Here is a 27,492-nt window from a genome sequence, read left to right on the forward strand (position 1 = left end):
AGAAACACTGGCTGGCATAGAGCTACAATAGCTATGTCATATCACCAACTCCTATCCAGTAGAAGGAGTTTTCAGGGGAACAGGAAGGATATGTTGAGGGTGGAACAAAGCATAGCTGGAGCATCTTGCACTATGGCCATTCCACAGCCTTTGCAATGGCTCCCAGAGATGCAGGTTAGAGTAGCCTTGAATCTGTTCTAACTTACTCCAGGAGCTAAACTGGGTCCCAGTAGCCATAAGGATTGGAAGAGTGTGAAAATGTGGCTTTAAGTCTCCTTTGTTCTCCTGCCTGTGGATCTGTGCTGAGCTCAGCCCAGCTGGACCTCAGCATTGGGCCCATAGTATTTTTTCTGCTTCCTGGTTGGATGCCTGAAACATTTTAAATAGAGAATAATGAATGACAAAAATGAATAATGGTTATTAACAAATACCGGACTTCCAGTATGAATTTTCAGATGAATAATCACTTGTGAAATTAGTGATTTGTGAACATTTTCACAAATACTCAGCTTTTATCCAAGTGCTTGCAAATAACCGAATGCTATGACCTATGAAGACCAGTGAAGCAAAGTTGACTTGTTAATTGCAAATATATCAGTTACTTTAATTTTTATTATTCAACTACCTCCAATCCTAAAGCTGGATTGGCATGTCTTAATGCATCATTTAAATTAGCAGCAATCCACCATTACAATCTGGCATCCTCAGTGGTTTTATGGTGTTAGTACAGGCTGATATTTGTAGCAGCCTTTTTCTGGCAGTCAAGATGAATTCCAACATTTATATTACTTTAATATAAATTATGTTGCTAATTCTTATGGATTCAAAGAAAATATTCCAGGTAGATTCCCAATGCAGGACTACAGGCAGATAAAAACAAGAAGTATGAATAGCACCATTCATCTCATGAGAATTAACCCAAAAGCCTGATGATAACTGGAATTTCATCAGCATTAAAATATTTCCCTGCTGATCATTTTACCTGAATCCCAGCAATTCTGGGACTTTGGGTAAATTTGCTTAGTTTATCACCTCTTTATAATCCAGGCTAACCTCCTTGATGTAATGACTAGAGCTGATTTAATCATTGACAATGAATAAGTGAGCCAATTTTGCCTCTTTTTCTGCCCACGAAATATCCATGTAAGTTTGAAATTCTCTCCAGTGTATTCATCAGACAAATTTATTCAACAAATATATTTTTGAATTTGTTTACAAATATTCAAAAGATAGTTTCTTAGTCATGATTGGGCAGATGATTCACATGATGTTATTCCAGCCCTTTGATTGGATGAGTATGCAAATACTTCTGGCATCGATATCTATATGTACAAATTGCAGCTGCTGTTTCCATGAAAACTCACACAGATGGCTGTGAGCATTTGTGCGAGTAAAACTTAATTGCCCTAATGTGTGTAGAATGGATGGTGTACAGAAAGGGGCATGAGCAGAGCTGAATTCATCTAAAAATTGAAATGAATGTAGATGGAACATGATTTACCTTTTTTGCTTGGCTCTTGTGATGATATATCATCATGCATCATGATACAATGTCATCATGTCAGTGCTCAATATCATGATGTTGATATTTCACAGGTCCCAGTGTTTAATTTAGGATCCATTCATGTCTGACATATTAGGTTCTCTATCTAAGGTACTTATTAGCCCTCTGTCCCCATTTCTATATTATCTGAGCAACTCACAACATCAGTATGACATAGAGCAGTACTATTATTCCCATTTTACAGATGGGGAATCAAGGCAGCAAGACACAATGTGACTTGCTTAAGGTCATACAGGAAATCTGTGGTTTATGGGGGACTTGAACCCAGGTTTATAAAGGCCAAGCTTAGGCCCCTAACCACCACGCTAGCTCTCCATTTATAATAGTTAGAGCCATTGAAAATAGAATTACAGGAGAAAAAACATAAATGTTGGTATTTTGTTTCATGCATGTGCACACTCAAACACATAAACAAACTAAAGAGTATTGAAAGTAAATGTAGCCAGTAAAAGTACAGTGGAACCCAAATAAAATGTATATGACTTTTATTGTTGATATGTTTAAGCATTTTGTCCAGTGCTGCCCAGAGAGGGGGGCAAGTGGGGCAATTTCTGCCAGGCCCTGGGCCCCGCAGGGGCCCCGCAAGCCCTGGCCCAGCAGCGGTCCAGGTCTTGGGCGGCATTTCAGTGGCAGGGAGCCCTTCAGTGCTGCCGAAGACGCGGAGCGACTGAAGGGCCCCCCGCTGCCGAAGACCCGGACCGTCGCCAGGTGAGTACAAGCACCGCAGCTCCCCCGCTTTGCCCCAGGCTCCCTGAATCCTCTGAGCAGCCCTGATTTTGTCTACTACTTTACTTGAAATTAACACAAGACTACTAAGAGCAGCTGTGTTTTACAATTTTCCACTGTACAATGTTGGAATGTGTAAGATGGTTAGATGTAATAACACTGGAAAAATAAAGATAATAGAGTGCACACTTTTGTTTAGTCCCTATGCGGCTTCAGTAAGGTTTTGTTTGGAGTGCCCAGCTGCACATACAGACGCAATGGAATTTGGTTTGTGAGGAACCCACAAAAATTACACAAATAACTAACATTTTTTTTAATGAATAATACACGGACATGCACCTGCTTCAGAGACTCCATAGATTAGTCTTGCAGCCAATAGAAAAGCCCCTTGGAATTCAATTACATGGCTGAAAAACAGAAAACAAAATTGTGGCTATAGTTTTAGAACTGATACCAGCAAAATGTTAACTAGTTCTTGGGCTGAGCTTCTCTTGAGGATTAGGCTGTTCCAGTTTGGTTTATTTCCATGTGTCTTATTGAAAATTCATAATATTCTGCTCATATTATTCTGTTCTATTCTCGCAGCTGGAGCCTCTCCCAGAAGATATGCTGCACCAAACCCCTAATATGAATGCAATGGCTTCTTTACAAAAGACCACTGAAATTCAAAGTATGTTTCAGTGTTTTTTCTCTTGTTATTAATTAATGTCAGAGACAACTGATTAAACTTTTGTTACAGAGTAAAGAATAAGCAAAAATATGATATCTGAGCATATACACAATACATGTTTATGACATGTATACTTGTGTTTACTTGTTTCTTTGGCACATCTTTTGTTTCACTGATGATTTAACACTTAAAAAGATGAGTTGTTAACTTTAATCAAGGCTTTCCTACTCCCATATAGTCCAAAATCTTTCATTTGCACAACTCTCATTTCAAGCATTTTAGTCTTGCAATCCAGTGAGAGAAATACATGCGTGTGTGCCGGGGGGGGGGGGGGCGGAGTGCAGCTCTATGGTGGGTATATTAGGGATATGACATAGTCTCTTTGGATTCAAATTGTAGACAAATACCTTTTCAATGTATTCATGTTGAGATAGACGTGAGCTTAAAATTACATCTGGATACTTAAAATGGCTGCTGCCACATGGGACAGTCATGGAAAATATTCAGTGCTTCCCTTCTGCCACACCTTGCCTATGCATGTCACTTATGCATCCCAACACCAGTCCTGAACCTTCCCTACATACACTCTCTGTGGCCCACTGCTGCCACCCACTTTTCGCTGCTGAGTTTTCCACATGCACCTTCCTACTTTGCCGTGCTCCCAGTTACCTCAATTCAGCCATAGAGACCTTCCTCCACTTGCAACCATGTGCTACTTCCAGCCATGCTAAGTGGGGGAGAGGGGACTTCCTTTTTCCTACCTATCATTTGCCAGTTCTTTCTCATCACCCTCTGGTGCTATTTATATTTAGATTTGGTTTGAATACCACATGTTCTACTAGTATTGGGTGAATAAAAAAAGCAGACTCATCATATTTAAAAATGTGCATAATACTGAATAACTGGTCAGTTCTTCATATATTTCTTCACATGCGAAAAGAGATTGGATAACTCATGTGTAGCTACATAACCGATAAGTTATCCCTGCTCCCATTTATGCACTCAGGTAAATAAATGTCACAATTAAATCAGCTTTCTTCAGGAATTCATGATACATGTCAGTGTCAGTTTTGAGGAGATACATGTAGTGGAGTACAGCAGGAGCTAGTGCTATGTTCAGTCTTCTTTAATATCTTCAGCTGATGATCTCGAGGAAACAGTAAGCAGCATATTAATGAAAATCACATACCATACAAAACTGAGTAAGCTGCAAATGCTAATGAGGGCAGAGAAATAATACACAGGGTGCTAGAGAGATTAGAAACCTGGACAAAAAATAACAAAACACAATTCAAGTTGAGAGAAGAAATATTTGAGAAAAACAAAACGGTTGAATGGAAAGGGAAATCTGGAATGCAGTTATGCTGAAAGAGACCTAGAGATACTACTGGACAAAAATGAGCCATGCATGTACAAGGTAATATAGCAGCAAAAATATCAAAACAACTTAGGTGCCATATTCATCACAGAGCACAAAAGTAATAGTTTTTTTCTATAGATCTCTCATGAGACCTGAATCTTGCATTTCGTTCTGTACAACATATAACCAGAAAAATCTTGACAAAGTGGAGGCAGTTCAGGGAAGAGCCATATTAATGATGGCGGTGATTGGAGGAATTGACTTAAAAGCGCCAAATCTGCATAATTTGGCTAAGCGATGACCGAGAGGATATAACAGTCTACTAATATTTGAAAGGAGTAAACACTAGTGATGGAGAGGAATGAGTATAAATGTTACATGGGAGAGTTAGTTCAGTAGGAACAATTGGATGAAATTAAAAGAAGAAAAATATAGGCTGAATAGCAGGGACAACTTTTGGGAGTGAAATGTGTTAAGCTGTAGAATTATAACCTGGGAAAGTCCATCACGTATAACATTTAAAACTAGACAGGACAAAATACTGACAAATCCTGCTTTGGCATGGGCATTACTTAATGCTTATGTTTCTGTGATACAGCTCTGATGTCAAGTGTTTAAACGTTACAACCTCTGATCAGTGTTTTAGTCCAAGGATTGCCTTTGCTCCATCTCTGTTTCAAAAACAGGCTGGAAATGGCAGATTTTAGATCAGACAAAGAGAAAACTCAAATTGTTTCTAAGTAGAATGGAATTTGTATAAATGTCTTTGTTTGTGACAATGGTATCATGTATTTATGAGGATATGATACAATGGTATCATGTATTTATGGGGAAGTAGTATTCCCCACAACCATACAATATGTGTTTCTAAATAAGTTGGTCTCACTCGCTTAGGCACCACCCCTCAACCAAGCTCTTTATACAGGGAAAATGTCAGCCTAAGCCACATACAACATTCCCACATACTTCAAGGAAGGGTACTTTGCAATGTCTGTAACAAAAATACATGATATAAACATTCACTGTTACTATTTCCTTTGTGAATGGGAAATGTTCCCATTGCCTTATTGGAGACTTGAGCACTTTTTTGTACATCAAACAAAAGCATACCTAGATTACTTATTTGGTTTCATAGTTTATTCTTAGAAGTAATCGATGCCACAAGCTGCTCATGTATGGGACCGGCAACCCATTTCATAAACTCCCAAATGTTCTTCTTAGAAAATATAACAAGATTAGTGGAATTTCACATTCCTGCCTTGGAAAGTGAAAAATGTCAGTTTTGTCAGTTGTGAGCTGTTTGTCCCTGGTGCTTTTGTTTCAAACAGAGCTTGATTTTTAATACATAGGATAGTTTGGGCTGCTAGCAAAAGTAGTTGTGCAATTGCCTGCACTATGCATATATAATTGATGACACTGTTCATGCACATCAGTAGTTGAAAATACACAAAGGCCCAATTTGTACATTCAGTTGTAGTTGTGCATGAAAAATAGGTGATAAATTGCACATGCCTTTTGTGCACAGCCTTGATCGTGCCATTGTTATAAAAACAATCCTCATTTTCCAAAGAGAATCATCTTGGCATAGGATACAGCATTTTGTTTTTAAGAAATTTCTCTCACATTTTCTTGTAAGTATTAGGGAGCATTTAGCCCATGAGCCTCTTTAGTGTACCCTCTGCTAACTGGATGCTGTCCTAATGGGAACTCAAAATTGCCTCCCCAAACAATCCTCATTCCACCCCCCAGATAGCGATACCTAGATACTATAACTGCTACCTGGAAGCTGCCACCTGCTTCCTGTCCCTACTCTGCAATTCTCCTCCACCTCTAAACCCCCTTTCACAATTTTAACTGAGTGTAGGGAAAGGGAAGGGGAGAGGGTAATGAATGATCACATTGGATGGAAGGTAAAATGGATACACAGCACAAACTGATATGCTTGAATGTGTTCATTAGTTTCAGCGTTAGAAGAAAGGGGCAGGAGCTACTCTGTGTGTATGGGGCGGGGAGGAGAAAGATGTAGCAGGCCTCTCTGATGCTGTTTTATTGTTGCTGCAGGACAGCAGCACAGTAGTGGCTGGTTACTAATATTTTATTTTATGAATAGGAGACCTTGAAAACTTAAGCAGTGAACGTGGGTTCATTTCTTTTATGGGCAAAACTGTGTATTATTCCCATGCCAACAGATTTGATTTTCTTGCACATCTGTTTCTACAGCAAAAGTCTCACCCACTTGTGAACATTTAGCCCATAAATTATGGCGTTTATATTGCACAGTCTGATTTTACATATGACCGCAGTGAGAACATTGTGGAATGCCAACGTAACTTTTTAATTTTTTTTATTTTAATGACTAAAGAATATGGTCTCTATTGAATATTTTTGTCTTGTTTTTATAGAATTTGCCAGGCCTCAGCCATTCAGTTTAGTGTTATGTACATAGTTTTTTAGCCATGGCTCTCATGAAGCTGGAGGGAAATCCAGCTTCTAATACTCAATCTTAACTTTGTAGGATACTTAATACACTTTAGATTTTATCCCTGCTCCCCCCCACCAATCCCTATTATTTAAAGATCCTGCTAACTGTTCAAACATGCACAGTACTAGGGTTCAAAGGAACTCCCATCTGCCATGCTGCCAGTCAGTCATGGAGATTGATTCATGCTTTCATCTTTTGAGTATATTTTAAATAAGGTTATTGCTATCTTTATTGACAGCTGCTGTCTCATTTGACTAAAATGCTCATCTTTTGAAAAGGCTGAAATGGTGTTATATGCCATGTTATCAAAGAAGAAATTTTTAACACTCTCAGTCCAGAATACACAGCACTACAATTGGCCCTCCCTGCTAGCTGTTGAAACTCTCCAGCTATCCCATGGCTAAGCACCTTGACCCAACCCACCTCCCAGATGCCAAAATCTTCCTCCTAGTCCTTGGAAAAGATCCCCTACTTGAGCCCTCCTCTGTCACAGCTGTTGAAACCCTTCCATCAATTCCCAAATAAGTGCTCTGACCCTGCCGCTGGCCCAGCTGCTGGAAGCCTCTTGCTAACCACTGGATAAGTGCTGGTCTCAAACTCCCTTCCAGCCCCTACTTTCCAGGTGGCATCCACCTGGAATTTAGTAAGAATTCTATGGATTATTATACTATTAGGAATATGTATGTAAGTTTTAAGTTGTTCACCTGGTTACCACTAATTGACTCCAGTTCTTGAATAACACATTACTGAGTGATTATTTTTCATTCCTACTCACCTGCACATTATTTTTTGCTTCACTTGGGAAGCTTTTCAAAGTCTTTTCTGTTGGAGGCAGAAGGCTGACAACTCTCTCACACTTTTATTCCACTGGTGTGTTTTTACCCCCAAAACCAGAAAAATGTCTTTCTTATAATGCCTAGTAGCATTCCAACAAAAGCCAGTGAGTATATGAATGTTTTAAATAAATTATTGTTCTAGTACACACCCTGAGGTTGGAGGAGAAAGAACATCCAGGACTAACAAACCTGATTGTTCTGGCGACATAACTGCAGGCCATGCTGGCATTCATGACTTTCCCCCTCCCCTCAAAAGTCAGTGCTATGTAAGCATTTTGTACAGTTATTTTCATTTTTCTATTCCCATTTGTCGCAAATACACTATTGCCAGGCAATATCATACCTATCTGTTCTGAACTTCCTTCTCCTACCGTAGATATAGCCAACAGGCTGACTGACAATATGAGTTTGTCAGGCTGTGTGTTACTCCTTTAGTTTATTACCTTCTGGGGAAGGGTGTGACATGGTTTTTGGAATGAGAGCACTTTCCAATTTGGCATTCTTAGATCCAGAAACATACTTCATCGTGGCAGTTTGAAATCCCAATTACAACTGCTTACACTATAGTGATTTTAACTTATAATCACCCTGTGTTGGACCGAAGTGATTACTGTGCTTATACCACCATGCTAGCTAAAATTCCCATAAATTATTATGTGTGTTTTTTTTTTTTAGGCAAGTACTGGAAGTCAGTGAAGCCGTATCCTGTGCTAGTGAGTTATGCCCTGGCTGAGACTCAGAAACAAGAGAGAGAGGAGACAGAGACTGTCTCTGCTATGGCCTCTCTGTCAGTGGATGTTGAACAGTCTTTTTCTCAGGAAGACAGCAGGTCAGTGTACGGTGTTGGACACCTAGATGGCAAGATTTTGTCCCCTGGTGTTGTAAGAACCAGAACCCATATTTTGAAAAGTATCTAATAATTTTGGGTGCTTTGGGTTTTGACTCCGCAGCTGGAGACCATTAGGAAAGTACATTGAGTTGGGCATCCAAAAACCAGAGTTACCTATATTAGTAATCACCTTTGAAAATTTGTGTAAAATATTTATTAAGATTCCCAGTTACTAAATGCACCCCTTTCCCCCTTCAAAAACCAAATTAAAAAGCAAAATACTGATGTGAAAAATCACGAGTTGCCAAAGCATAGTTGATCATGGTCTTCTCCTGAGAGGACAGTCCGACCTATTTTAGATTTAACTTAAAAAAATGCATTTAAACTTCTTTCAGACAGACTTAGTAATGACAGACTGAAATCAGCGCTGTGTTACTTCAGTTTTACACTAACGTAATTCCACTGATTTCAGTGTGTGACATGATGTAAAACTGGAGTAAGATAGTGGAGAATCAGGCTCAGTGTATTTAATGTACCACAATAAAGATAGGTCATCAAATAAAGAGTGTTGGTTTACCCTGCCTGTCAGCTGACATTTCACACTGATCCAGTAAGGCTGACTTGGATGTGAATTTAACAATTCTGTAAAATGGAATAACTGCCAATGCACTTTTGTCAATACAGTATTTCAAAATGAAGCACTGATGCCTATTGAATAGTGCCATATGAAGTACAATGTTTCTTTAAGGAACTGTTGGAGTCAGAAAAGTCGCTCTATAAAAATTGCATTATGGAGTTTTCTATTTATTCTCTTTCAGTGCCACCCCCCACCCCCTGGCCTCTCTGCAGTTCAGAAAAACCCAAAAATGCAGTGGAACCTTCTGATTCCACTGGACAAGAAAAAACGGGGCTGGAGGTAGGGAGGCCATACAAGGGGACTCCTCAGCTCCCTGTGCACTGTGAAGCTGTGCTCCATGACAGCTCTCTCCACAGGAGCATCGAAGGGAGGAGGGAGTTGTGGCTGGGCCAAAGGAGCAGTGGGAATGTAGTCAATGGATCCATGACTTATGTGAATGTACTGGCAGTTGCTGCCTGTGGGCTGAGTGGTAGGGTTCTAGTCCCTTCAAAACCTGCATTGGCTGTTTTAATCTGAATTCAGCTGACAATTTTACTGATGATGCACAAGCAGGGCCACCCAGAGGATTCAGGGGGCCTGGGGTTTTCGGCGGCGGGGGGCTCCAGCCACCAAATTGCCTCCGAAGACCCGGCACTTCGGCAGCAGGTCCCAGAGTGGAAGGACCCCCTGCCACCGAGTTGTCGCCGAAGACCCAGAGTGGAAGAAGCTCTGGGGACCCAGGCCCTACAAGAGATTTCCGGGGCCCCTGGAGGGAGTGAAGGACCCCACTTCCAGGGGCCCCGAAAAACTCTTGTGAGGGCCCCTATGGGGCCTGGGGCAAATTGCCCCACTTGCCCCCCCGGGCGGCCCTATGCGCAAGGGGGATAACTATAGAACTCAGCACACTATTATAGAATCTTCTGCAGTTGTATTGGCTCGCACAAGAGTAAAAACTTGGGTTTTTCAGTAAAGTAAGCAGCTGAGACTCAAAGACACAGATCTAGTGAGTAGAGTATTCACTATAACTGCACTTGAATAATAGATTATGGTTATTGTTATTATTATTAAAAATAATAAATGCATAGGAAGGAACCATTTTTTCTCTCAGTGACAGACAGTTGGTCCATATGAGCGATCTTATTTTTAATCTACAACGTTGTCAATTAACCCTCAGCTAAGGAATGAACCCAAATGTTTATAATCTAAGTGTGTGGTAATTAGTGCTTTTGTTTGTTAGCCAAGGTTGTAAAAACCTTTTCCACATGTGAGTAAGGGGCTAATGTAAAGGGACTATAATTTAGAGTTTGGTAACTAGTGGTGCCTGAACCTGGCCCCTCCACAAACTTACTCAAAGACCGCTCCAAAGTACATGCACCAGTGCTCTTTTATTGTTCGTGCATATTCCCACCACCTACTATTTACATATCTTACAGACCAACACCCTGGGAGACCACTAGCTTCTCCTGCCAGCAGGGATCTAGTGCTCCTTGCTCCTCCCTTTCCTGTCTCTTCCCTTGCTTCCTCCCAGCCAGCTTTATAGAGCAGGTTGGCCACTGAGGCCTGCAGATGCATCCCCTCAGGTGAATGGGAGTGGCCTCCCCAGCCAGTCCTAACTAGTCCCCCTTTTAAGCGGAGCTCGGCTAACAGGGACCTGGCTTGGCTCTCCTAGCCAGCATCCTGTTACAGTAACTAATTAATATGATGAAATCAACCCAAGTTTTAGGCTCTCTTAAATAAAATGTAATTAATTTTGCATATAAAATTACATAGGTTAGAATAATCAGTAATTAAAAGTCATGTTATAAACCTATATTAACTAAAACTATAGGCACTTCACAGTAATTGATTCTATAGTCATTCAATAAAGCACTACTTCTGCTAACAATGTATATTCTTAATGCTATGTAAATATATCACCTGACTACTGATAACCTGTGGCAATTTCCACCCCTTCTTGACATGGAATGAATTGAGAGTGCAGCTGAAGGGAGTGTGAGAAAAAGGGATGTACTGATATGTATACAATGAAATTCATTTGGCTGCCAGGTTCACTACATTTCATCAGTTATGGATGGTTATAGGAATGAATCTGTCATGAATTGTTCTGTGGAAAAATGGCTCCACTTGAAATATCTTTTGGGGTGCTGTAGAGGTTTTTCAGCAGCGCAATAAAACCTTTGCATACCTACATTCCACTAACACATTCATAACCTGCACAGTGGTCACTCAAAACCAGCCGTTCCGTAAATGAACGACGGGGGCAACTTTGGACTTATCCTGTTGGACCAAACCGATAGCCAAACTCTCTAGTAGTTTTCTCCACCATGTTTCCTCCTCCCCTCACTTCCTGTTAACAGAGGCAAACAAAAATAGTTACTTCTAAAATCTGCTTTCTAGGGCCTGCTTACTTTGAGATGCTGGGAGCCTCCTGAGAGGAATTGTGTGCGCTTAGCACAGACATGGAGGAGCTCTAAAGCAGCATTAGAAACACAGGGCCTGATTTACCACTGCACTACTCCAATTTTACACCATCTTAACTCCCTTAAGTTCTGTGAAGTACAGCAGCATAAAACTGAAGTAACTGCAGTGAGACAGACCCATACAGGGCAGCAACACATATAACAATTACAGACCAAGGAGGAGGGCCTCTCCCTTGCTCCAGCCCTTTATGCCAGATGTAAAGGGCCCCTCTAAGCTCTGGTTTCAGCTGAGTGAGCATTGCACTGGAACTGGCATTGAAGAACAGAGCTGTAAGGCTGCCATCAGAGGATCCCCTGGCAAGCCCTGGTATACGGGGTGTGCCAGGTCACGCTGAACACAGGGCCAAAGCACACAGTGCTGCCGTCCACATGGTAGTCTAGGGAGGGTGCTGTAACTTAGACAGGCCCCCAGAACTGTAGAAGTTATGCTAAGAGCCTTTCCACAGCTCAGAGCAACTGGAGAGGATGCAAAGATGGTTTAAATCCCCTCCCTGCATGCACACGTATCTGGGCTACAGCTGCTGTGCTGTACTTCTAGGAGCGGCATCCCAAGGACTCAATCCTGCTTCACTGAATATATGGTAACGATTCCATTGACTTCAGCTGTGTAGAATCAGGCTCCCAGATGAAGAGAGCAATAGGAGGAGAGTTTCTTTGTAGGAAACTCTTGCCAGTTATGTTGGAGGATATATTGGTGTTTGGAGTGAGATGACTCATTTTAAACTCAGATTTTGGGTAATGCAGCTCATTTTCTGGCCAACTCATATCTGACTCATTTACCACTGATGAAAAAAGGATAAAATGCTCCTGGCTAAGAACCATTCTAAGTATTTTTATTTTTTTTTAGTTTTCTTTCTTTCTTTCCCCCCCCTTTTTTTTTTTTTGCAGTGGTAAATGACAACACAAAGTAGACAGTTGTTTCAATTTGATTGGCCCTGACATGCTGAGTGAAGCAGACTTTATGAAAAGCTATTTTTGTTCTTGGTGTTCTTTTTTGTTAAAATACTCTATGCGTTTTAGTATACATTTAAACCTAAATCGTAGACTTCAGGAGAGAATAGATAAGGGAGAAGTGATTTATGGATAGGACAGAAGGGAAGATATGAATGATGTAAATACAAATGTAAATACAGAGACAATTAAATAAATAGGCATGGTCCTATAAACATGTTTAACCACAACACACTGTTATCTAAATGAGATACACATATAACTGATTAGAGCTCTGTAGTGGCCAACAGTTGCTTCACAAAACTTTTGTTTTGAAAAAGTTCAGTACAATAGTCTCCTTGATTCTTTTACTTTTTCTTCTTTTTTTTTTTAAAGGAGCAGGGGCTATCTGGTACTTAATTATTTTAAAGCAAATCTTAGGAATACATATAAAAGAATTTGAATTCATGTCCCTGATTTACCTGGATATAGATTTTACCCAACTGGAAATGAGATATGAAATGTAATTCTTAGATGTTGGATTAAAATCCATTTTAGAGGATTCTGTGGTTTCTGAACTAATGACTGGGATTTTCATCATGTTATAATTTTTGTTGGAAAGATGAAAGACCAGATCCTGAGATGCAACTGTTTTTCATAGACTGCCAGTCATGGTGTGTGTGTGTGTGTGCGTGCGTGTGTGCCCGCTCACATGCAGAGGTGCATAACACTTGTCTTTGCACTCTTCTGACCCTAGTGTCATCTCTGTGCATGACTAATCCACCTGCATCAAGTTAGAGCATCATGAGGGCTGTTCTAATTTATGCCAGCTGTAAACAGCCCGAGTGGGATGAAACCACACTCTAGGATTGGCATGGCACAAAGTATTCTGGCCATACCTTTTCCTTTGGCCATACCTCTCTTGTCCTGCTATTCTATGGCAAGGATAAGAGCCTTACACCAGAAATCACCTTTACGCAGTAGTGATCCTCCACAGCTGAGCTAGGCTAGGGCCACATTCTGCTGTGCACAGAAACAGCCACACCACACCAGAAAATATGTCCCTGAGAATGCATTTCTATTGTGCAATTGCAGAATTACTAATTGCAGTCTGTAACCTATCATTTAAATCAGCTTCTGTACCAGATGACTGGAGGATAGCTAATGTGATGCCAATTTTTTTAAAAGGCTCCAGTGGTGATCCCAGCAATTACAACCTGGTAAGCCTAAATTCAGTACCAGGCAGATTGATTGAAATGATAGTTAAGAACAGAATTATCAGACACATAGATGAACATAATTTGTTGGGGAAGGGTCAACATAGTTTTTGTAAAGGAAAATCATGCCTCACCAATCTACTGGAATTCTTTGAGGGGGTCAGCAAGCATGTGGACAAAGAGGATCCAGTGGATATAGTGTACTTAGATTTTCAGAAAGCCCTTGACAAGGTCCCTCACCCAAGGCTCTTAAGCAAAGTAAGCTGTCATGGGATAAGAGGGAAGGTCCTCTCATGGATTGGAAACTGATTAAAAGATAGGAAACAAAGAGTACGAATAAATGGTCAGTTTTCAGAATGGAGAGAGGTAAATAGTGGTGTCCCCCAGGGGTCTGCACTGGAACCAGTGCTATTCAACATATTCATAAATGACCTGGAAAAGGGGGTAAAGTGAGGTGGCAAAATTTGCAAATGATACAAAACTACTCAAGATAGTTAAGTCCAAAACAAGTTGAGAAGAGTTACAAAGAGATCTCACAAAACTGGGTGACTGGGCAATAAAATGGCAGATGAAATTCAATGTTGATAAATGCAAAGTAATGCACATTGGAAAACATAATCCCAACTATACATACCAAATAATGGGGATAGAAAGAGATCTTGGAGTCATTGTGAATAGTTCTCTGAAAACATCCACTCAATGTGCAGTGGCAGTCAAAAAAGCTAATGGAACGTTGGGAATCATTAGGAAAGGGATGGATAATAAGACAGAAAATATAATATTGCCTCTATATAAATCCCTGGTACTCCCACATCTTGAATACTGTGTGCAGATCTGGTCACCCCATCTCAAAAAAGATATTTTGGAATTGGAAAAGGTATAGAAAAGGGCAACAAAAATGATTGTGGTATGGAACGGTTTCCATATGGGGAGAGATTCATAAGACTGGGACTTTTCCATTTTGAAAAGCGATGACTAAGGGGAGATATGATAGAGGTCTATACATTCATGACTGGTGTGGAGAAAGTAAATAAGGAAGTGTTATTTATTCCTTCTCATAACATAAACTAGGGATCACCAAATGAAATTAATAGGCAGCAGATTTAAAACTAACACAAGGAAGTATTTCTTCACACAACGCACAGTCAACCTGTGGAACTCTTTGCCAAAGGATGTTGTGAAGGCCAAGACTATAGCAGAGCTAAAAAAAAAAAACCAGTTTGTGAAGGATAGGTTCATCAATGGCTATTAGCCAGCATGGGCAGGGATGCAAAACCGTGCTCTGACGTGCCCTAGCCTCTGTTTGCCAGAAGCTGGGAATCAGCGACAGGGGACGGATCACTTGGTGATTACCTGTTCTGTTCATTCCCTCTGAAGCACTTGCATTGGCCATTGTCGGAAGACTGGATACTTGGCCAATAGTCTGACACAGTATGGCTATTCTTATGTTCTTATGCTGTTTGAGCATTTGACAGTTCTCTGTTGCTTAGAAACATACCTTATACATTTATTTTTAATCTCAGTGTGATGATGTTGAGCTGAGAAATCTGTGTAATTCCAATGATGGAGTAAGCGGGGTGCAGGAGCAGGGGGAGGGGGAGACACCCTGACATTCCCCCCCCATTCCCCTGCACAGCAAGCAGGAGTCTCTGGGAGCAGCTCCAAGGCAGAGGGCAGGAGCAGCACATGGCAGTGCGGGGAAGGACAGCTGCTGCACAGGGAACTTAGGGGAGTAGGGAGCTGATAGGGGGGGCTGCTGGTCCACCCTGCTTCCAACCACCCACCACCTAGCTTCAACAGGCTGCTGTAACATCGAAACAACGTTAACTGAGAGGACTTTAAGTGAGGGGGTCCTGTACAGAATTGGTGGGGAGGGGAGGCTCAGAGAACAGTGATGAGAATGATCAAGGGCACTGAAAAACACTCGTATGAAAAGAGATTGAAAAGATTGGGATTCTTGACCTTAGATGGAGACGAGTAAGAGGGGGCATAATAAAGCATATAAAACAATCATGGTATGGAAAAGATAGGTCAGGATCTTCAGTTCTCCATGTTATAATACAAGAACAAAGACAAAAATTGAAAACTGAGAAAGGAAATGTATTAAACATTGCCACAGAAGTCATTGAGACCAAGAACGTAACAAGATTCAAAAAGAGATTGTTTATTTATATGGATAGCAAGAATATCCAACAATATCATTATTATAACAAAATTTGGAAAGGATATTAAACCTCATTCTTCAGGTTTTAAGCCAATCTCTAACTTTTAGAGACAAGGATGAGACCTAATGTGAGTATATGTGTGTTGGGAGGTGGAGGTGGAGTTGGGGTGGTCAGATTATCCCAGACCTTTCTACAGTCGAGTTCTTTCACCTTCTTGGAGGGATCTACTATCAGTGACTCTCAGAAACAGGACACTGGACTAGATGGATTTCAAGTCAGATTCTGTATGTCAGTTCCTAGGTTGTGATGTGAGAATGAATCCAAAGGAAGATGGATTAGTGAGCAGAGAAACCAGGTGAAGTGATCAAAGTTGCAAGATAATATGTTTAAGAATCCATGGATTTTCAATTTGGCATGTGGGTATCACTTCTACATAGGTGGTTGTTTGTGTGTGTGTGTTTAATGATATATATACACTGACATATATTATATACATGTAAAATATGGTCAGTTTCTGCTCTTAGCTTAATCCTTGCAATCCTATTGAAGTCAATGGTTTGCATGAATATAAATGAAAGAAGACCGTCTGTTAAAATCAACAAAATTGTCAAAATTCCTAAAAACTGTTCTCTAATAACTTTTCTATACATAACAATAGCATGACTTTACAGTCTGATATTTTGTGATCTTCCAGGGCTCTAATTGGAAAAGATGGGACTCTTCCCCTTGAAATGGTTGGAAACTCTGAAGGGTAGGAAGCTAATGGACCTGTAACCTTTCACTGGTATATGACCTAATACTGCCCATCCTGATCCTTCCAGGTGGAGGATAAATTAGAATATGGGAGAATATACATTGGGGGAAAGATGGCTTTGTTTAGCTGGCCTGTTGTCTATGGCACAAAATGGCAGCTATTTGAAATGGCTCAGAAGTTTGAAATATTAGATGCATCCTCTGGGGAGATGGATTAGCAGAGTTCAGGTGAGACAGTCAAGAATCACAGAATCATAAAAAAGCCAATACATCAAGTATAGAATCATAGGAATGCTATGATAAGCCTTGTGGAGAGATTATGCTGGGAGGCTCTCTTTTCACCTCCAGTGGTAGCAGATAGGCTTCTGTTCTGGGACCCATTTCCATTGCAAATGATGTGCAGTCTTGGGGGCAAATACTATGAAAGCCCTAGCTTATACAACATACCCCTACTCTCTCACACAAATCAACCACCCTAAGACAATTTGTCTATCTGTTCCTTGATTTTTGTACATTTTCTCTGTTAGCCTTAATATACATGTTGTATACATAGTGATGACTCACTTCAAGAAATTATAATGAGTGCATATTTATCACAGAGTCAGTGGGGCATTTATACCCTATCACCTGGAATTCAGTGCACCACAGTGAGTAGTGAGCCATGTGTAAGTGACCTCAAGAGGGGATTGGGACTCCTTTATCAGGCCACAGAACAGCTGCGTAGCTGGTTGCAGCATTTAAAAAACACCAGTGAAAAATTGAACCTACTTTTTCCCTAAAATGTCCATGAACACAGGCATGTGCCATGTGTGGCAATGGTCAGTTTGTCTGGAAATAGATACACCAATCCTATCCAGCTCTGCTCCTGCCACATTTTCAAACATACCTACACAGAGCTGTATGCATGGGTGTACACTTCTGCAGAGCTCCCATAAATTCCATTCCCTTTCAACTCCCAGGAGCAGCAGAATGTGAGTGGTTACGTTGCATATAAGACCCTCCACAGCGTGGGGAAGGGGGAAGGATTTGCGCTTTATGGATTAATAATCCAAACACATTGTAAAAATCTTTATGGAAAGTAGTTAGTTACAAGACATTTGCTTTTTCATATCACACTCGTTTTATTTTATTTTTTCAAAATACCAGAAGTGATTAGTGATTGGATTAATAACCTGTATAAATTCCTTTAAAGAGACACTACTGAATTTTCATTGGAGGAGCCTTAAATAAAGTCCAGATTCAGTTTAAGTTCTTTGGCTTACTTGCTGCAGAAACCCATGTAAGGCTATGCAAGTCTCACATAATTAATTTTCTAGGGCTTTCATGAGAGCTTCCACTTCCTGGGGGAGGCTTTATTGAATCCAAACGTTAAGTGAGATTTACTGATGAAGCTTCTTTTTGGTTTAGCCCTCCTCTCATGTAAAAAATGGCTTAAACTGCCTTTCTTTTTTCAACAGAAGTTCCAAGCTTAGATATTTTTTGTCAAATTATTTCTTAGGAAAAAAATGGTCATGTCCAAATTCTTAAGCCTTTCAACAATGAGGTTTCTAATATAATTTCTGACAATCCCTTAAATAGTGGATGCTGATAGTGGGGCAGATCCTCCACTGGCATAACTTGTCATAGATCTATGGCAGTTTACACCAGCTGTACATCTTTAACAGTTGGTTTTGGTTTTGCCTGAGTGGAATGTCTCTCAAATGATTTCTAATAAAAGATAGGTGTCTAATATGATTTTAAATTATTAATAGATACCTGCTGTATGGCAGTGATGTGCTAATCAAATTAAGAATTTGGTGCTAGAAATGTTAGGAAGACATGCAACCAACCACTGTAGTTATGAAGGTGCAGAAGCAAAAATCAGAGGACTGGCGTGTCAGCTAACTACATGGTAACTATTTGGTTTTAATGGTATGGTCCCATTTGAAGAATAATAATTTATTTTTAGTTGCAAATGCTTGAAAAATAAAAGTATCACAGCTAATTTTTTTCATCAAATTATTTGACTTTGCTGACACAACGCATGTACATTTCTGAACCTAAAGTTATAAAATATTCTGACATATTTTAATATAAACAGGAACATTTGCAGTGATTGCTTAGATCTAAAATGTTTTTCCACTTGACATGTGTTTATACTTCCTAAGAAAGAAACTCTATTTATGGATAACTGAATAACACAAATAAACATCAGCGAGAGCTGAAAAATCAGCTTTGATTATGCATGAAAATCTACAATGTCATTGTGTACTCTTGCGCTGTATTCTGATTGCCTGTTTATTTGTACAGAGCTGCTGGCGAGCCCATGGAAGAAGAGCCAGCCTTGTGAAGTGCCAAGTCCTCTCTGATATTTCCTGTGTGTGACATCATTGTGTATCCCCCCAAAGCACCCTCAGACATGTCTTGTCTGCTGCTTGGGTGGCACAGATCAGATGGAACATAAACACTGGGCACAAAACTCTGAACAGCAGCTTCACTTGTTCTTTGGATGGACTTGAAAGGGCCCTAAAGATTCCTTAAATGTAACCGCTACAATTCTAACGTTACAATAAATCAGGCTTGAGAGAAAGAGCATAGTGCATGCTTTTAATATGCTGTGTGACCCACTCACTGACATAAATTGCGAAATAGAAATATTCAAATATTCTACATGATAGATTATTTATCGCTACAAGAATTGCAACATCCAGCAAAATTCTAGGGAAACTCCACGAATCACTCTTCCTGACATTCTGAAACACTTTTTACTGGGTAATTGTTTTCACATTGTGTTAAAATGTTAATAGAATTTGTTTTTTGTGCTCAGTGTAATGAAATAATGGATAGCTCATAAACTGTGTCTTTTTAAGGCAATGTACTGAATTCTTGTTTGGATAAATTAAAGACATGCAAATTAGGATGAGGGAATGTTAGCTAAAAAGAAAGCACTGCCTGCTGTACTTTCAGTCCCCCAAAGTACTGTGCTTAGTGGTGTTTTATTTTATTTTCTCTTTCTCTAGAATTATATCCCTGTTTAATGTATAATTTTATATCAATAACACCATAACCAACGTTCTCTACAATGAGTGATCTTCTGCCTTTTAAAAAATGCTGCACTCTGCGTAGTTGACAGTAGCTTTCAGCATATGTGCATTAGAGACTCAAATAGTCTCTGAAAAATGGATGACTTTTCAAAAGTTGGTTTAGTTTGTTTTGCAGCCTGACTTTAAGAAGAAAAAGCTTAAGTATCTGTGTGTAACTCATTGGAAGCTCAGGTGTTTCTGCAGTGATAATTTGTTGAGACTTTTTTTTTATGTCACCATCTGAATGCAAACAGATTATTTTAATCACTGCAGACCCACAAAAGTTAGTGTTGCTTAAAAAGTTTCAAAGGGTTTAGTCTATATTTTAGATCCTTGAAAGTAGCAAAATGTCCTTGAAAAGTGACTTTAACTCCTTAATGTTTGAGAGCGTAACATAGAATTGTGCCTTTACCTGATAATGAACACTTCAACTATTACACATGTTGCCTTAATGTCAGAGAAAGTAAAAGGGAACAGGGCATTTATGTAGAATACTTTAAATGAACACAAACTGTGATACAGCAAGTTTAGTTTTGTTTACAATTCCACTCCCCCCCCCCACCAATGAACCCTGGGAGCTATTTTACTTACCTTGAAGAATTCTACTTGCAGTATTTGAAAGCTGGCTTTGCTTTTGAAAGTAAGTCATGTTCATTTTTTATATATTTTCCAAACTCAAAGGATATATTAAAACCATAAGTGAAGACTGTCATGCTTTTTATTCAGAAATCTGAAAGAAACCTTAATTAAAACAAGATTTTGGGGAATGCCATGATATGAAAGATATGGAACAATATGGTTTCAGTTATAGGGGACTCAAACCTGTAAATCAAAGATGAAAGATTTCACTCAAATAGAATTATATAATTCTCTTTTGTTATGCAGTCAGACTATATTTTTCATGCATTGGGGTTTGTTTACAATTAGCATTTTAATTTTAAAGACTTTTATTACTTATACAAAAACTCTCTTGGAAATCTTGGAAACTTGAGGCACTCTTTGAAATAGGAAATCTGAAAGGAATGTAATTTCCTATAACATGAAGTAGACTTCTGTTTTGAAAGAGTTATGTTAAAATGGATATATACCATTCATTAATTTTTAAAATAAAATAAAATTCTATCCACACTTTAATGAGCTAATTCCTGCTTGTTTTACTAACGCAAATAGTCTCAACAGGCTAAATTCTTTGGGGTGTAATTCTCTCCCATGGAATTACACCAAAGCTGAATATAGTCCATTGACCTGAATGGGACTATTCAGATAAATAAAGCAATCAGGATTTGGTCCTGTATTATCAAAGAAGCTTGTCACAACCATCTTACCTGTCAGTTATTGCAATTTTCTAGTAATCATCAAAGAAACTATGCTTCAAGGAAACCAAGAACCATGGCTGATGGATTGGGTATTTTAAAAAGTTTGTCCTGGTTTAAAACAATGTGTAATATTTTAATTGGATACATAGTTGGGAGGATTTAAAAATAACCTAAAATCTATTTGCATTTTCTAACATATATGCAAATAAGAATTATTGATCTACACTAAAGTAACTCTGTGTTTATGGGTGAGGAGGGATGTGTAGACATCAGCTAATTGGTAATTGGAATCATTTTACAAATTCCAAGACCATTTGGATTAAAAACACATTATTAAATCAATCACACATTCATGCTTTCCTATAGACAGACATTCATATATAAGTGTACGCTGTTGGTTCCACTTAGAATCATTTGGATAACCAAATGTGCAGATAAACTACACGTAGGATTAATTACAGATGAACGTTTGCCTGCTCATGTTCCCACTGAAGTCAATCACAAAACTCTCATTGATTTCAATGGAAGGAAGATCAGGCCCTGTATTTGCAAGTTCAGAGCACCATTTCTTTTTGATTATACCATTACAAGACACACCATAGCCCTGTGGGAAATGACTGAGGCTTATGGAGAATATCAACATTCTCTTTAAAACAAACCAGTGCTTTCTCAGAGGGTAGTTTCACTTGCTGCTGTGTTATTCTCACCTTGTTTTTTTTTTTAATTTTTATTATCAACAATAGCTCCCCATAGGATGCTGTTAGACTCTCTCCTATTTAAGCACAGATTTTAGGCATATCTCTTGGTCAGTAATCACACCCGCCTACTTACAAATGCTTGTTTTTGATTGAAATCAAGCCCAAATTTCCAAAAGTGTTCGCTAATTTTAGGTATCTCCATTTTTCAGTCTCCAAGTTTAGACATCTAAGAACTGATTTACAGAGGAATGGCAGACATGTAGTGCCCATTGACTTGAGTTGGACAAGACTGGCACTTCTGAAAATTAGGCCCCCAGTATCTAAAGTTGGCCACCAAAAAAAGGAGGCTCACAAAATTAGATTACTTGTGAAAATGTGGGCCTAAATAGTCATACAATGGGACATTCCTATGGGATCCATAATGTCATGGAGAAGGTGGAGTCAAAGGAGGTATACAGAGACCCTGGACCTCCATGTGATTCTCCTACCCTCTATGGAAGTCAGAACCTCAGCAAGTTTTGGGGACAATCACTCCCCCACCATTTCTATAGGTGTAAACCCCTGGTTCAGGTGGGAGACCTTGCAGGAAATTCAGAATAGAAACTTGTAGTGATTCCAAGCCCCTGTATCTGATAAACCAGATGGGGATAGCATGTAGCACAATATGAAGGCCAACTTGTGTTTCTCCACTATAATACCTTTGCGGGACTGGGGTGGAAATAACAATGAATATTCAACTGCTAATAACTCAGTGTATCCTGTGGTTCATTTTCTGACTTTTCTTGTTTGCTTTAGTACAAGCTGCAGCAATTATGGGCCTGATTCTTTGGTTCTTACTTCCCACAAAAGTAATCCAAGTCCACAGAAGTCTGGCCAGTGTGAGGACTGCAGGATTGGTCCTTTGCTTGCATACCTACTTAATTTTACTTGCCATGAAAGTGAGGAAACTAGTTTGAGGAAATCAAACCTGAAAAATCCACTAACCTTTCTTATGTAAAACTAATAAAATAACTAGAGAATAAAAATAGCTCTTATATAAGCAAAGATTACTTTGTCTTTTATGTGACAAAAAAACCCAACAAAGCACAGCTAAGGATACGATGGCAAAATTATTCTCTGTCTGGAATATCTTGGATTTTTTTTTCCTGCAGATATCTTGTCTGAGTACAAACCCCCTTAAAAGCTGGGAAGCATAATTGGAGATGAAATATTAGAAAGGTTGTGCCGCAGCCAACTCCAGAGGTACTGTAGAGACCAAGAATTGGAGACAGACTAGTTTCTGTAGACATACAGCTCAACACTTTCAGGGCAATCTGTCTGGAACTAGCAACCCAGGGGAAGATTTCCAAAGGCACAAATGGCAATTAGGCACCTAACTCCCATTAACTTATAGTGCAAAGTGCCTAACTGCCATCTACACCTCTGAAAATTCCTCTCCCCTTTCAAAAAAAAATAACGACAATTAGGTGCACTCCCGTTAAAATGTGCTCCATGTAGTCATCCCTCTCACCCAAAATGCACAAGCCTCGAGGAGAGATGCGGTCTAATGTGAGAGCTATAGAGAAACAGAAGGTTCTGCTCCACTGGTTCTGCTCCTTTCAAAGACCTAAATAACAGTGCACAGTTGTTTTATTTTAAAAGGTCACCCATAGGGCCTGGTGAACCACTGTAAAGTGTGTGTGTGACGGGTGGTGGTGGTGTTGGTTTGGTTGTTTTTTTTTCAGACTCCATATGGAAGTAAAAGAGAATAAATATGTTGATAGGAGAAACCTGCTGGGAAAGAATGTCTCTTAACTCTGCTACCTGGAATTGGAAGGGTTTGGGGATTTCATTGTTTCTTCAGCTTTTACTTTTTCACTTCACTTATTATGTGTTTCGTTTTAACTGTACTTTTATTTGCAGAGTACAAAAATCTGTTCGTTCTGACAGAAGCCTCTGTGCTTGATGTGGGAATAACTTATCTCCGTCACTTCTCACAGAATAAACAGTCTTCTTTATTTGCAATTAAATGCTCAGTTTTGTAACAGATCCAAACTGGAGTCAGTATTTTATTAGTTCGATTTCACTGTCTGTCTGCTGATTGTTGTGACTTTGAAACTAACATTCCTCTCTAACCTCACAAACGGCCCATTTGGGGACTAGCAATGTAATATTTTCATTTGGTCCAAAAGAGGGATTTTTGTTCCATGGCATCTTGCTACCAGCTCAGCAGAAGTGAAGTTTTAGGCACCAGTAACTAGCACACCACAAGAGAAAAGCTAAAAATGACAAGAACTTTCCAGCTGGTACTGCATATACTGTACATACTCTCCAGTCCCTCCTCGTAGAGCTGGATTCTGCAGCTCAGCATTTTATGATCATTTATAAAGTATGCTGCATATGAGGCTGCTCAGTTTTAATAGCTGAATGTGAATAATTAAACTGTAACACTGTGGGTCCAGTCATGTAGTACTTGGCGTGTGCATAAGGTCCAGAGAAATATGGACCATAAACCTTAGAAGCTCTGTCACTATATTATGGGAGAGGTGATTCTTCTCTGCTAAATCTCCAAATGCTTTTCTGGAATTTTAAGGTACTTCCCATGGTATTTCTGGATATTCACTGCCTGTAGCCACATCTGCAAAGGCAAAGTTGCATGGAGCCTGATCCAAAGTCCACTGAAGACAATGGAACTTCTCCCATTGACTTCAATGTGCTTTGGATAAGGTCCATTGCGCCACACTGGACCCAGACCTAAACTCTGGATCCAGACTTTGGAAAAGTTCAGAACCAGATTCAGATCTGAACTGAACAGGTCAGGCCCATTTCTATATGAAGCACCATTTCTATCTTAACTAGAGGTCTGGCCCAAAACACACTGACGCCAATGAGAAGTTTTCAATTGACTTCAGTGGGCTTTGAGTCAGCCCTGTAACAAGTATGCTAGTTTGACTGAGGAACCTCTCCATACGTTTCACCCTTGCTACTTTATTTATTGCTGTGTTAAACTACCTATTAGGTTTAACATTTTAAAATAAGGATGCAGTAGAACAGCAAAAAGCAACACCTAGTACATTTGTTGTTAAATCTTTCAGAACAAGCTTGTCGCTGTGTATGTCAACAATGCTACATTTTTTCTCTGGTCTAAAGATGCACAGTTGAAATGTCAATTTTTAGTTTAATTTGTTGTTTGCTGTCTGTTTCTATACTAAAAGCAATACATTGTGCTTGCTGTACATTAAAAGTTTCATCTGTCATTTGTTTTTCCAGCTTCATTAAAGTAGGAGCTGCTGAGAAAAATTTAAGTTGACAAACCTGTTTGGAAAGCAATGGGATCATCCCAAATGTGCAAAACTCTTCTAGAATAAAAGGTTAATATTAGTATTGCTATACAACTAAGAGGAGCCAGTGGATCATTATTAGTCCTGATACATTTTTTGTATCTGAAAGCTTCCATTGGGTGACTTTGAGTAGTGTTGTGCTCCAAAAATGTGTTGGCTGTACATATATAGGCATTGGACTGGTATAAGTAAACTTCAATCAAGTTGTACAAATTCTTTTTGTCTTGTGTTTTGTATAATTATTTGACTGTTAATCTTGTTCTAGTGTGAATAAAGGCTATTTGAAATAAGATTGTTTCATACTCTCCTCTGGTTTTTTTTTTTTCCTTCTGTTATTAAAAATCTGGATTAAATAGACATTCGGCATCTGAACTTGCCACCCTGGTTGAATCAGAGGAATTTGACTAATAAAACATAAAGGGTTGAGTGTGATGAAGCTGGAGTGCATAAAAAACTGAACCGCAAACGTTAATGTAAAAGTAATGTTATATGTCAGACTAAAACCCTCGTAAGGCAAAAGAGACTCAGAGTTAAGGCTGAAACACCAAGCTCATATTCTGTACTTAATTTGGCTCATTGTTCTGAGGCACTGCGGAACTTGCAGTGGGCCCAAGCCTCCCCCTATTGAAATAAGCTCTTCAGAACCTACTCCTTTTGGGGAAGAAATATACTGTGTAGCACAGTAATAGTACAAACACTACAGTGTACTACCATATTACTATAATTAGGGGGGTTACTATTGTATGATAGCATACTAGTTTTCATTTAGAGCTCAAGACCAGGGTGGAATAAATAAAAAATGTCATATTTAACTTGGAATAAATTTTCATCATATTCACATAATTCAAAGTGGCCTCTGAATTTAGGGCTATGAAATCCACTACTCTGTGTGGCATTTTGTGCTCACAGAATTGGAAAATCTGGCATACAAATGGGTAGTTGGGTGCACAAGTATCTGATTTGCAAAGGCAAATCCCTGTTTACCTACACAAATAGAAATTTTGCAAGCACCATTTCAGAGGCCATTTTTTTTAAAAAAAGCCTTATTTCAGTTTAAATTAGTTCTCCAGAATTCAATGTCTTTTTACTTCTTAATCATCCTGATGAGGAGGGTGGGGGGAAATTTGCCCTTTACAACATATTGTGATTATATAACATTTATATTTGTAGCCCTATAATTTACATGAAATATTAAAAAACATGCTCCATGCCCTCAAACAGCTTATCTGTCTCATCTATCTGCTTCTCTGGTTGTCTGTAGTTAGTGATATCCGTATGAAAAACTGCAGCGTTATGTGATAAATTGCATTCATCAGTCTCTTTTTGCAGCCTCACCTGAACGCTGTGCATTAAACCAGCTCCCCTGGGACTACTACTAACATTCCAAACTTCTGAGAAACTTCAAACAGACACCAATTCTGTTTTAAAACCAACTTGCCACAGAAATGCTCCTCTGTCTGAAAAAGGGAGGCACTCTGGTGGACAGGCAGAAGTAAAGACACTCCTGAGATCCTTCTGCCACTGGGAGTGAGTTCCTCCCTACCTCCTCTTTGGTTCCTCCTAACTGGAGAGAGGTTTTCTTCTCAGCAATGGCAGCCCATTGGCTGCTTTGAAAGGGGTAGAGGGAGCTGTTTGGCCCCTTTCTTCTCCTCAGAGGAGATACACTCCACCTTGAAGGGCTATTTAAGTCTGCATTGCGCATTCATGTTTGACATCTTGCTTTTCCCCTCCCCTCCAACCAGAGTGAGGTGACACCAAATTTCTGGGGATTCTGTGAGTATTATGCCAATCATCTTTGTGTGTGTGGTGCGGGAGAGAGGAGGAGGGCTGAGAAGGATTTTTTCCCCTCACTAGACACTGTGGGTCATTTTGCCTTCCCCACAGGCAGCCTGGATGCTTGAAGTGAGGGGCATGTAGGATCCATGTGTGATGTTCCATGCTTATTGAACTTTGTCTGGGGACAATGTGGGGGTTGGCTCTGCCTGGGGGCCAGATTCTGAGTAAACGCAACTACAAGGCTAGGATGAGATTCTCTGTGTGGCAGAGCTGGCTATTGGTGCCAATGTTTTGTGTAGCTATCACGCTGTTTGCCCTTAGACTGTGAGTTCTCTGAGGCAGAGACTCTCACTTCTAACGTGTGCAAACGCCCATTATGTGGTGAGCACTACCATAACTAAATTAATAATTATCAACTATTAATAACTAACTACAATAACGTTTAATGAATGATGTTTTTACTTAGAGAAAACACCATTTTAGGAACATTAATTTTAAGTTACTTGTGACAGGTGTGCAATACAGACCAGGAAGGGGGTATGTCACCCCTGCCCTGCAACTTTGGATTCCTTACAATGTCTTGCTGCAGTAACTCCTACCTCAGCTGCTCACAATCACCCTTCCAGCATGCTGCCACACCCTGAGTGTCTGTGTGACACTTGGGTTACACTTTGGCTTTTGACAGCCTGAGT

General features: G+C 39.6%; 1 protein-coding gene across 1 annotated transcript in view; it reads left to right on the forward strand.

The window, feature by feature from the left end:
- The window catches only part of HDAC9 (histone deacetylase 9), a 511,031-nt gene extending 491,648 nt beyond the window's left edge, over nucleotides 1-19,383 (forward strand). Inside the window, exons 25-28 of the mRNA XM_050938581.1 lie at nucleotides 2,876-2,960; nucleotides 8,314-8,467; nucleotides 16,570-16,626; nucleotides 18,918-19,383. Of these exons, the coding sequence (XP_050794538.1) occupies nucleotides 2,876-2,960; nucleotides 8,314-8,467; nucleotides 16,570-16,626; nucleotides 18,918-18,957 (336 nt within the window). The 3' untranslated portion in view covers nucleotides 18,958-19,383. The remainder of the gene's footprint in view (nucleotides 1-2,875; nucleotides 2,961-8,313; nucleotides 8,468-16,569; nucleotides 16,627-18,917) is intronic.
- Nucleotides 19,384-27,492: the final 8,109 nt, after the last annotated feature.

Source organism: Gopherus flavomarginatus, chromosome 2 (assembly GCF_025201925.1).
Source record: "Gopherus flavomarginatus isolate rGopFla2 chromosome 2, rGopFla2.mat.asm, whole genome shotgun sequence".
In the NCBI taxonomy this organism is placed as follows: Eukaryota; Metazoa; Chordata; order Testudines; family Testudinidae; genus Gopherus; species Gopherus flavomarginatus.